This window comes from Mandrillus leucophaeus, unplaced genomic scaffold (genome assembly GCF_000951045.1).
Source record: "Mandrillus leucophaeus isolate KB7577 unplaced genomic scaffold, Mleu.le_1.0 Scaffold389, whole genome shotgun sequence".
NCBI classification, from domain to species: domain Eukaryota; kingdom Metazoa; phylum Chordata; class Mammalia; order Primates; family Cercopithecidae; genus Mandrillus; species Mandrillus leucophaeus.
The window spans coordinates 1635617-1648300 of record NW_012104131.1 but is presented as its reverse complement, the minus strand read 5'-3'; the positions used below and the strand labels follow the sequence as shown (position 1 = coordinate 1648300).

Genomic DNA, 12684 nt, shown 5'->3' with positions numbered 1-12684 from the left:
GTGCAGTGGCGCAATCTCCGCTCACTGTAAGCTCCGCCTCCCGGGTTCACACCATTCTCCTGCCTCAGCCTCCCAAGTAGCTGGGACTACAGGCACCTGCCACCATGCCCAGCTAATTTTTTGTATTTTTAGTAGAGACGGGGTTTCACCGTGTTGGCCAGGATGGTCTCAATCTCCTAACCTCATGATTCTCCCACCTTGGCCTCCCAGAGTGAAGAATTCTTATAATCTAAAACTGCAGATGGAGATCTAAATACATTTGGAAAGGAAATTTGTTGAGAGTGCCACCAATTGTCTAAAAAGTAAGTAATAAAATTACCAGATGTGACCAGGCACGGTGGCTAACACTTATAATCCCAGAACTTTGGGAGGCTGAGGTGGGTGGATCACCTGAGGTTAGGAGTTCGAGAACAACCTGGCCAACATGGTGAAACCCTGTCTTTACTAAAAATACAAAAATTAGCTGGGCGTGGTAGCAGACACCTGTAATCCCAGCTACTCAGGAGGCCGAGGAAGGAGAATCATTTGAACCCAGGAGGCAGAGGTTGCAGTGAGCCGAGATCATGCCACTGTACTCCAGGCTGGGCAACAAGAGCGAACCTCTGTCACACACACACACACACACAAAATTACCAGAGGTGTGTATAATAATTGTTTTAAATGAGTACATTCAAACCTTTTTCCTTATCTATAAATTTATGGCCTTGAACAATAATGCCTTTAGGGCATCATTTTTATGATATCAAGAGCAAAAAAGATATAAAGTTATCATCACAAAACCAGAAGCTCTAGCCTGCTGTAAGGGGTGATGTATGAGGTTGTCGGATTTGATAGCAGATTGCTGGGCAGATTGTTAAATTTGCCTTCTCTGGTGATCTTTTACATTTTGACAAATTCTTCCTTGTTTTAAGATGATTTAAACATATGGTTATGAAACAGACCAGAACTTTTAAATCAAATTGAAAGTGTACTGCCTGGAGTACAGGTGTGTTACAGTGAATATATACATAAATAAATGGAAAAGTATGCACAAGTTGGAAAGCATTCCCTTTCTGGCAATATCTTCTGGAGAAGCAAAACAGTGGAGAAGAGGAAAGTTGCGAATTCCTGTGCTAAGTTCGTAATTCTCTTACTCTCTAATATTCTGAGTCTCTTCATTATGTCTGAGTTTCTCACCACTGGAATGGAAGCTCCACAAAGGCAGGGATCATCATCTGTGTATTTATTTATTTATTTATTCTTTTTATTTTTTGAGATGCAGTCTCTCTCTGTTGCCCAGGCTGGAGTGCAGTGGTGTGATTTCGGCTCACTGCAACCTCCACCTCCCAGGTTCCAGCAATTCTCCTGCATCAGCCTCCTGAGTAGCTGGGATTACAGGTGTGCACCACCCTGCCTGGTTACTTTTTGTATTTTTAGTAGAGATGGGATTTCACCATGTTGGCCAGGATGGTCTCGATTTCCTGCCCTCAGGTAATCTGCCTGTCTTGGCCCCTCAAAGTGCTGGGATTACAGGCATGAGCCGCACCCGGCATCATCTGTTTTTAACTGATGTATCCCAATCATCTAGAAAGTGGCTAGCACATCATAGGCTCTCAATTTATACTTACTGATTAAACAAATCCATAAAATGGTATTAATCATAGCAGCCTCTATATATTTGGCTTGAATGTTTCATGGGGGAAAAATGAGACAAAGGAGCTTGAACTTCCTTGGAAGAAGATTCTTACATAAATCCGATTAGACTCAATTTTTTTTTTCATTGCTTACACAGCCTTCCAAATCAAAATCATCTTGAAGCCAGCAGCAGTTGACGTCTTCCAGAGGTAGTATGATGCCAAATCTCAGCCTTGCTCACCTCCCTTAGTGTGGCCTCAGCTGTATGCTGAAATATGGTAGTGAAAAGACTGGGCTCTGAATAACAGATCCCAGTTTTTTCATTAGTTGTATGACCCTGGCCATGTTTTTTAACCTTTGGTAATTTGGTTTCCTAACAATGGGGACATGAGTAATATCAACCAGGGAGTTCTAAGGATAAAATGAGATAATTCATATAAAGTAGTACAGCACATGGGAAGCCCTCCACAAATGTTAAATTATAGCATTTTGCCATCTGAGGATTTCTTCTCAGTTCATTTTCTTCTGTTCATTTTTCTGCTTGAGCACTTGTGTCAGTTTCCTTGGGCTGCCATAAAAATGACGGCAAACAAGATGGCTTACAACAGCAGAAATTGCTCACAGTTCTGGAGGCTAGATGACCAAGGTGTTGGCAGGGCCAGGCTCCCTCTGAAAGCTTTGGGAAAGGATCTTCCCTTGAGTATTTCAGTTTCTGAAGCCCCCGACATTCTTGACTTGTGGTGGAGAATCCCCATCTCTGCATCAGTCTTCACATGGTGTTCTTCCTGTGTCTCTTCACATCGTCTTCCCTCTACGTGTGTCTGTGTCCAAGTTTTAACTTTTATAAACACACCAGTCATCTTGGATTAGGGCCCACCCTAGTGAACTTATTTTAATTTGTTTACTTCTGTAAAGTCCCCATTTCCAAAAGAGACTACATTCTGAGGTACTGGGGATTAGAACTTTAGCGTATTTGATGGAGAGGGACAAAATTCAACCCCTAATAGAAGAGCAAACAGGAAAAAAACAATGAACTGAGGAGAATTCCTCAGCTAGCAAAATAATAGCATGATTCTTTCTTCTCAACTAAGCATGCCTTTCCTTCCCCTGTGGGGGTGGATCATATAATTTGGCAGCAAATTAGGAGCTTTCAGGTTTAGGCTTACCTGTCTTACTAACAGTCTACATCAAAAAAAGTAACTCAAATTCTACAGACCTGGGTTACTTCAATGTAAAATGAAGGGGCTGAACCAGATGATTCTACCATGCCTTCTAATTTCAAAAGGTCATATTTACAAAGTGTGGCCCTCTTTTTCTCAACTGCAGTCAGTGTCTACCTCTCCTGGATTCTCTGTGCATTTTGATGTTCCTGTAACTAGTAATAAAGGCTCCCATCATTACTATGAAAAAAATCAGTATGTGAGATAATTGATATGTTAATTAGTTTGAGCAGTTTCACAATGCATACATATATCAAAGCATCACGCTGAGCATCACAAATATATATAATATTTATTCATCAATTAAAAAATAAATAAGAAGGGCCGGGCGCGGTGGCTCACGCCTGTAATCCCAGCACTTTGGGAGGCCAAGGTGGGCGGATCACGAGGTCAGGAGATCGAGACCATGCTGGATAACACGGTGAAACCCCGTCTCTACTAAAAATACAAAAAAAAATTAGCCAGGCGTGGTGGCAGGCGCCTGTAGTCCTAGCTACTCAGGAGGCTGAGACAGGAGAATGGCATGACCCTGGGAGACGGAGCTTGCAGTGAGCTGAGATTGTGCCACTGCACTCCAGCCTGGGCAACAGAGCAAGACTCCGTCTCAATAAATAAATAAATAAATAAATAAATAAATAAATAAATAAGAGGAAGAATAAGTAGTTCTGATATATCTCAGGCAATTTCATTTGTCCCAATGTATACTTACATTAGAATCCCATTGTTCTTAATGCTATTTAATGAGAACACTGATCTTTTCCAATGAAAGTTTTATTAGATTTAGATTGATAAAGTATCTAAATAGTGCCAGTGAGCCTTTTTGTGTGTGTTTTTATTGTTTTTTGAAATTTTCTAAAATTTGTAGACATTTGTTTTAATGTCAAACACCCTCCACATAGAAATAAGATCTGAGGTATGAGGGTTTGTACTATGTGTCTTTCTTGATTATAGTATAATACAACTTCTGTGAAAGTCATAAAACCAAAATTCCAAGGGTTAGAGGAAATGAGAAATTACAGTTGTCCCCGGTTATCTGCAGTGTTGATTTCCTCAGTTTCAGTTATCTGTGGTTAAGCACAATCCAAAAATATTAAATGAAAATATCCTGAAATAAAGCATTTTTAGTTTTAAATTGCAGGCTGTTGGGAATAGTGTGATGAAATCTCACACTGTCCCACTGCCGTTCCCCAAGGCTTTGAATCTTCTCTTTGTCCAGCACATCAGTGTTGTCTATGCTACTGGCCCATTAGTTACATAGTAGCCATCTCGGTTATCAGATCAACTGCCGTGGGTATCCCAGTGCTTATGTTCAAGGAACCCTTATTTTACCTAATAATACCCCAAAGCTCAAGAGTAGTGATGCTCTTATATCATTATAATTGCTTTATTTTACTATTAGCTATTATAATTAATTTCTTACTGTGCCTTATCTTAGGTATGTATATATAGGAAAAAACATAGTATATATAGGGCTCGATACTGTCTGTGATTTCAAGCATCCACAGGAGGTCTGAGAACATATCCTCTAAAGATAAGTGGGGACTACTATAAATGCTGCCACAGATTCACAGACTATTGACAACTTTCCTGAAAGTTTGCTTAGAATATCGTTTACTTAAAAGTACAGACCACCATTATACTTAAAAGTCTACTCTGCTGCAGCTAGAAGAAAATTTAAGAAAGAAAATAAGAACTCTATGCCTACTCTGGGATGTAACAGTTTTAGAGTGCCGTAGCCAAGGGTCGACCATAGATAGATTCAAGATCACCAAATGGCATTTTCTTGGCCTTGTCTGAAAACTGCTGCCCCAAGTGTTCACGGGATTGTTTCTTTCTCTTTCAGCTTCCTCCATTCTCAAAAGGGAGAAGCGGCTGAGGACAAAGAATGTACATTTTAGTTGTGTCACCGTGTACTACTTCACCAGGAGGCAAGGCTTCACAAGTGTACCCAGTCAAGGGGGCAGCACCCTGGGGATGTCCAGCCGCCATAACAGCGTGCGCCAGTACACTCTTGGCGAGTTTGCAAGGGAGCAGGAGAGGCTCCATCGGGAGATGTTGAGAGAACACCTTAGGGAGGAAAAACTGAACTCCTTAAAACTAAAGGTAAAAAACAAACTCATTTTCTGCAAAGTCTCATATCCTTACAGCAATTTAATTGAGTTAACCATTTTCATATTTATAATCACGAACCAAACTGGGCATTTTACATAACAGACTGCTTGCTGACATTTTTTTTTAAAGCAAAACAATATAGTCTGTTTACTGAAAGCAATGTGGGAAACTTATCTGACATCATTTATTCATTCATTCCACCAATATTTACTATTGAATATTGTGAGATCATATACCCTGTGCTTGGGCTAGGGCTAGTAGGTGACCAAAAATAGATGTGGTTCTCTCTCTATAGGAACTCACAGAATAATAGAAAAGAAAAATATTAAAGTGCTAAACAAAATAAAAGCACAACTTTATCGAGTGCAATGTAGAAGAGTTGCAAGGTATTAGGAAAGTTTATAACAGGAAATTGATGTGGTCAAGGGAGTCAAGGAAAGCTTTCTCAAGGAAATGAAATGAAAATCTGAAGAGGCGACTAGGTGAAGAGGATTGGCAAGAGCATTTCAGATATCAGGAAAAGCCAGAGCTACTGTATTAGTCTGTTTTCACGCTGCTGATAAAGACACACCCAGGACCAGGTAATTTATAAAGAAAAAGATTTAGTGAACTCAGTTACACATGGCTGGGGAGGCCTCACAATCATGGCGAAAGACAAAAGGCACTTATTACATGGTGGCAGCAAGAGAGAAAGTGAGAGCCAAGTGCAAAAGGAAACCCCTTATAAAACCATCAGATCTCATGAGACTTATCACTACCATGAGAACGCTATGGGGGAAGCGCCCCCAGGATTCAGTTATCCCCCACTGGGTCCCTCTGACAACACATGGGAATTATGGGAGTTACAATCCAAGATGAGATTTGGGTGAGGACACAGCCAAACCGTATCAGCTACCTTCTGCCAGGAGGGAGCGCAGTGAGTCCACAACGGCTTGTGTGGCTGGAGCAGAGGCAAGAAGAGTGAAGTAACATGAAGGAGGCAGGAATGGGGCTTTGTAAACCACATTAAGGTATTTTTTCCTCTTCTTCCTAAGGCCATCAAAAGTCATCAAGAGTTTTAAGCTGAGTTGGAGTGGCAGGATATGATCCAGCTCATGAAATGGTGGGAGAAAAAGTTGCGGATAGGGTAAGCAGTGTGGAGAGAGGATGGAATATATGAAATTAGACCAGTTAGAAAACTATTACCGTAGTCCGGGAGAGAGGTGACAGTAGGTTATATTAGACTGGTAGGGGAGTCGAAGAGGGATGAATAGAGGGAGAAATTTAGCAAACAAAATCAACAGTGTTTGATGACAGGTTGGATTTAGGAGGGAAAGAAGGAGATTGTCAGGAATGACCCCTAAATTTCTGGCTTGCAAAACTGAATGGGTTGTAGGTGATAATACTGTTTGCTATGACAGGGAACACAGGAAGGGGACAGACAGGCTGAGGGTGGGATGTGGAAAGTGATAGTGAGATCATTTTTGGACATACTGAGTTGGAGGGGCTTTTGAGTTACCAAGAGATGGCAGGAAGGTATCCAAGTGGAGAAATTTATTTTTGTGCCACTTTAGAGGTTAAATGGGGAGAAATACGACACTGAAAACATCTTTTGTCAGCTAAAGACACTCTTCCATTGGATTATCACCTTATGAATTCATAGGAAATGTTTTTCCATCATTATCTAATGACAACGAAAATCTTTCTTAGGTAATCCAGAGTACTTAACATAAATGGTCATTTGTTAAGTACCTGAAGCACCATAAGCACAGCTGGGTTAGTGTTACTTTTAGTTTTCAGAATAAAGTCAGTCGGCAGGGGTATGATGTGTGTTTCAAAACATCTTGTTTTTATGTACTTTGCAATGTATGTATGTGCCATGTTCCCAATTGCATGGCAAAGCAGTCACTTAAATTAAGCTGGATACAAGCTAGTTTAGAGCATGTCTCTTATTTCCTTTGGTAGTATTTTTGGCAGGTTTCACTGAAAGTCTTGGGTCTCATTAAAAGTTTTGTCGGTAGCAATCCACTATTATTGTTGTTGTTTTTTATGCTTGCTCTGCGTGTAGCTTAATTTAGTAAAAATTATCAGATTTGCTTCTCTTCTGAAATCCACCCTCTGCCTTTGTCACCCACAGCAAACCAACTCTACCCTCTGACCAAAGAGTGAAGTCGTTCTCCAAGTTCAAGTATTGGTAGCACAATAGTAATGGCTGCCAATTATTAAGTTATTTTTATTTGCCAAGTACTTTATGCCCTTGATTTAATATAATTCTCAGGAAGACCCAGTGGAATAGGTAAATTATTAGAACATGTTTACAACTGAGAAAAAAAAGAAGCACAGAAATGTGAAGTAACTGGCTCATCCAAATAGAAAACAGATTATATTATCTTATTACTTCCTATTCCTAAATTAATTGATTAGCTCCTATAGGCATTGAGAAAGACAATCTTTGTACCTATGGGGAGTCATCCTGTCTGGGGTTTGGTACTGTGTGCAGTGGTTTTTAACAGTTGGGGGACTGACTTGCTATCTGAGAACCAAAAGATTTATTGTGGTGAACTTTGAGGCACGTGGTACATGTGATGAATGTTAGGGGAAGCCACAACCTACAGCAACCTTCCCCCATGTGCTATGTACTATAATTTGTATCCAGCTACTTTCATACATTTTTTTTTAAACAAGCTGAATGAGAAAAGAAGGCGCAAAAAGACCACTCTATTACTAATTTGTTTTTTAAAATTCTGCGTAGTGTTAGATGTTGGAGAGGCAGTCATCTGAGCGAGTGTCAGGTCTCGGTTTGTTATTGGTAGGTGAAAACACAGTTTTCCCCTTTGGTGAAATGTAAACAAAAGGCATTTGGTTATCATCACTACTTCCAAATAAATGCCAACCTAAAAGATGAGATTTTTAGATGATCCAATCTTAACCTCACTGTGTTTAAAGTATTCAGAAACACATGTCACACAAAGCTAAAAGATCACAGCAATGATCTTTTAACAATAAGCTTTTTAAAACTCTGAGGAGAATTAATGGAGAAAAACTTGTGTATATTTTCACTGTAATTCCTCTAGTATATGAACTTTTATGATTTAAAAATATTATTGACCATGGTTTAGCTATCCAAAGTCAGCTACCCCAAAACATATCTTTTCAAAAATTTCACTCTGATACTTGAAATTTCACTTTTAATGTGATATTTGTTTGAAATATAAACACCTCTGGTGTAACTAACAAAATATAGATGCTCCTTAATTTGTGGCGGAATTACCTCCTGATAAACCCATTGTAAATTTAAAATATCATTAAGTTGAAAATGCATTTAATACACCCAACCTACTGAATATCATGGCTTAACCTAGCCCACCTTAAACATGCTCAGAAGACTTACGTTGACCTACCGGGCAGGAAGATCATCTGGCCACACAGTTTGCCATGGGGTAGCAGTTGTTCATCCTCATGATTGCATGGCTGAAAATACCCTGCATTGCACGAGGGTATTCCTAGCCCAGCAAAAGATCAAAATTCAAAATTCAGAGACTAGTTTCTACTGAATGTATACTGCTTTTGCACTATCATAAAAATCATAAAAAGCTAAACCATCGTAAACCAGGGACCTTTTGTAAATGTGGCTAAATTGATTTCATTATTTTGACTGGGGCAGCAGAAGGGTCATTGGTACGGAAGCGAATTCCAAAAAGAAAAGTAAGCATTGTTAAAGACAAACTTTGCTCACTGCGAGTTGGCCTGAGTTGGTCCTTTGTGAGTGGCAGTGAATTGCCTGCTGAATAAGGAGGGAGGAAAGGCAGCATCTGACAAGACAGACATTTCCAAAGACATCATTATGGAGACATGGAATACAGCATGGGAAACTCATTGAACTCAGAGCTACATAGTTTTCCTTCTACTCTGAGAACCAACAGCCCCAAAACAGGAAGGAAAAGCTCTTCTTTCCACTGTGCCTCTGAATCTTTCCAGGGTGTCTCTGCTAAGTTCCAAATAGAGAACCCGTTTATATAATGGCACCTCTCGTGATGGGGCTTTAATAGAGAAATGTGAGAAAAAGAAATACATTCATAGACACTTCTAGATGTTTTAATACATCTATAGATGTTATTTTGAAAACAAAAGTAGAAATGTATGTTTTGATTATAAAATTGCTCCTAATTTACTAATTCATCTTCCAATCAAGTTATAAGTTTAGATATATCAAAAAATAATATGTATGTATTACCTTAGTAGAACAAATCCAATTCTATTTGGGGGAGTCCAGGTGTGTCTTTTTTTGTTAGTGGTGTTGGTGTTTCAAACATTGGCTATAAACAACTAATAGAGAAAGCTGATTGAATAAAATGCATTTCTAGAAGAAATAAGTAGCTTTAGATTTCTAAATTACAGAGCACAGTTCTTCTTCTCTGTCAAGCCCATTCAAACATGTCATACTCTTCACAGTAATCAATGCAGTCATCTTAATACTATACACTTTTCCAAATTAAGTGCTTAGATTTCATCCTCTGCGCTATATTGTTGAACAATTACATTAGCCTTTATTCCCAATTCACATGTATCTGTAAAATGCATTAGGCAGCCATTTGTATGTTTTAAAAGAGCATTGGTGTTTCAATTGCCTCTGGGTTCTATCATACTGGATTCTACTACCTTGTTCTAAGAAATTTAATTTAGCTTCCACAGCTTTGGCTTGCTTTTCTCTTAATATTTTTTCAACCCAAGTTATTCCTCTTATTTCTGAGATCCAAGGGTCTATCTTCATTCTTGCTGCCATTTCTAATTGCTTTTCAGAATTATATACTCTTCTCAATTTCTCAGTCATATGTTCCTTGAGTAATGCATGGCTGATACTTGCCCTCCTTCCCTCATTTAAAAAACAAACAAACAAAAACACAGTTGGCAGATGGTAACTCTTCCTTTAATGATTAACCTTTAAAGAAACTCTACATAAAATTTTTTCATCCCAAATCTCAGATTCATGACTGTGCTCTACCCATTTAGTGACTTACCAATGTGATATTATAATTCTCCACTTCACCTCCAGCCCTTCCTTTGTATCTTCTCAAAAGTCTTATGATATATCTTCCAGATAAGGGCCTTAAATGCCCTGATAGATAGAAGGCATTAGAGGCTTTTGAGAGACGGTTGAACTGTATCAATCATCAACATTTTTGGATGTGTTATTAACTATGTCCCCATACTCTGATTCTTTATTAGATGTGTCAGAACCTGCTGGTCATGATATGTTTGAACTCCACTTATCCTTACAGAATTTCTGTTAGACTGTAGAGATTACGCCACAGCATACTTAGTGTCACAGCTTCCGGAATGCATCCCCAAATGGAGGCCTGCTTTAACATCAAATGGAAAACTTTGATGTGCCAAATACCTGCTCTGTCACATACACAACCTATTTTGACAGAGAAAATTAACCTAAACAAAGTGATGGAGACTGGAAGGGTAGGCTGCAGCCCCAGGCAAATGCAACACATTTAAGAATATGTTCTTTCAAAATATTGTTGGTATTTTAGTTTAAATGGAACAACTAAGCATATGTAATCAAATCTTTAGTTTCTTTCTCTGCAACAAACATTGGACTGTTAATTTAGGGAAGTCAATTGCACTGATTCTTCTGATTAAAATGTGGGGTACATTCAGTGGTGTGCTGGAGGCAGCTTATTAAAGTTGCTCACTACAGTGGATTGTGTACTTCTCTTCCCAACGGTAGCTTGAAATCAGCTATGATGGGTGAATTTAAACCATGAGATTTGGCAAACATGACAAATTAGAATCTTTTTCCAGAGTGTCAGTTGTTAAATATTTACTAGCATGCTACTGGATCTGTCTGGCTTATTAGCTACCACTGAAAGAAGCAATGCTGGTCTAAATCAGAGGGTAGGAGAAAAAATTTTGAGAGGAAATTTTCATGTGTCTCATATGTTGGTACTATCATCATCCCTCCTAGTGACTGTGTGGTAATATGTATTCCAAGGTCCTATTGTGACTTCAGGGTGTTGAAATTCTCATAAGCTAGCAAAAACAACCAAACATTCCTGGTTCTTTGAGGGCGTAATTAAATTGGTTCCAGTTTGCCACCAGCAGTTAACTTTAGCTAATGAACTAAAGAACTATATTATAAGATTTGACTCAATATCCAAATGATATACATATTTTCCTTTAGTTTTTCAGAGACCTTATAGATGAGGTCATCTCTCCAACTCATACCACAAAATCCAGGAATTTATTGTATTAGATACACATCCTATGCTTTCTAGCCTCTTATTGAACATTTCTGGTGATCCAGAGCACACAGCTTTTTGAAGTAGCCTATTTCATTTTGCAGCTTTAATTGTTAGAAAGCTCTTCCTTACATTGAGCAACGTGCTGCCATGTGGTTGCAAACTTTTGACCCGAATTCTGCCCCATAGGTACACAGTAAATCTTCCCTATTTTCTGAATTCTGGCTGTTTGAAAGCAATGGTGATGGGCATGCAAATATTTGAAGAAAGCTTGTGGGCTCTACGTGTTTCTGTTCTGTAGGATTAAACGTCCTTGGTTCTTTCCACTGATCATCCCAGGGCATGGCTTGTAGGCTCTTTGTTGCCCTGGTTTCCCTCCTCTGGATACAGTGCTATTTATTTCTCCTTCATAATATGGTACTTGATTGATCTGGACATGGTGCTCCAGGAATATGTTACATTATCTACTCCCAAGTTCTGGATGTTCTTTCCGTAGAATACACTAAGGATATAGTGGCTTTTGGACTGTAATCAATTTTGTTGTTCTCACTAAGCAAGTTTTGTTACATTTAATTTCAGTAAACTTGGTCTTGTCATCTGTAGATGTGATAAGCTTGCCTTTTAGGTCTTCATCCAAGTTATGGACTAAAAACTGCATTTAACAAAACAAGGCCAAGTTTAGGATATCCTCTCAAGGTAGCTATCCTCAAGAGTAAAAGGAGAAGCACCCCACGATGACCTCCATGGAGAAACATTGCCAGGGTGCACAACTGCTACTGATAGGATGTATAGATGCCATATCCTTCATTCCTGACCTCCTTGGTGGTACAAAAAAGGCTGAGCATCACTGGCCTTAGAGGCACTTTTACTGCTCAGCTAACTAAAAAGTCGTGTATCCAACCATATTCTTATTAATCAGATTACATTCCATTTTTCACATGAAGAGCATAAAAAATTCTTTCAGAGTGAAAGAATGGGAAATTCTCAGAACTAAATTCTTGTCTTAGAGACAAAATAAGAAATTCTCTGGCTGGGCAGGGTGGCTCACACCTGTAATCCCAGCACTTTGGAAGGCACAGGCCGGAGAATTGCTGGAGGCTGGGAGTTAAAGACCAGCCTAGGCAACATAGTGAGACCCCTTCTCTACAAAATGATTTAAAATTTAGCTGGGCAGTTGCATGTACCTGTAGTCCCAGATACTTGGAAGGTTGTGATGAGAGCATCACTTGGGTCCTAGAGTTGAAGGTTGTAGTGAGCTATGATTGTCCCATTTTACTGTAGCCTGGGTCCCAGGTGACAGAGTGAGACTCAGAGAGAAAGAGAGAGAGAGAGAGAGAGAGAGAGAAGGAAAGAAGGAAAGAAAGAAAGAAAAGAAAGAGGAAGGAAGGATAGAGAGAAAAGGAAGAAAGGAAGAAAGGAAGAAAGGAAGGAAGGAAGGAAGCAAGGAAGAAAGAAAGAAAGAAAGAAAGAAAGAAAGAGAGAGAGAAAGAGAGAGAAAAAGAAAGAAAGAG

The 12684-nt window shown here is 39.2% G+C and overlaps 1 protein-coding gene across 2 annotated transcripts in view; it reads left to right on the top strand.

The window, feature by feature from the left end:
* CSRNP3 (cysteine-serine-rich nuclear protein 3) overlaps positions 1 to 12684 on the top strand; it is a 229290-nt gene that overhangs the window by 203026 nt on the left and 13580 nt on the right. For both annotated transcript variants that reach the window (XM_011990990.1, XM_011990988.1), the window contains one exon: positions 4678 to 4937. In XM_011990990.1, the coding sequence (XP_011846380.1) occupies positions 4678 to 4937 (260 nt within the window). The remainder of the gene's footprint in view (positions 1 to 4677; positions 4938 to 12684) is intronic.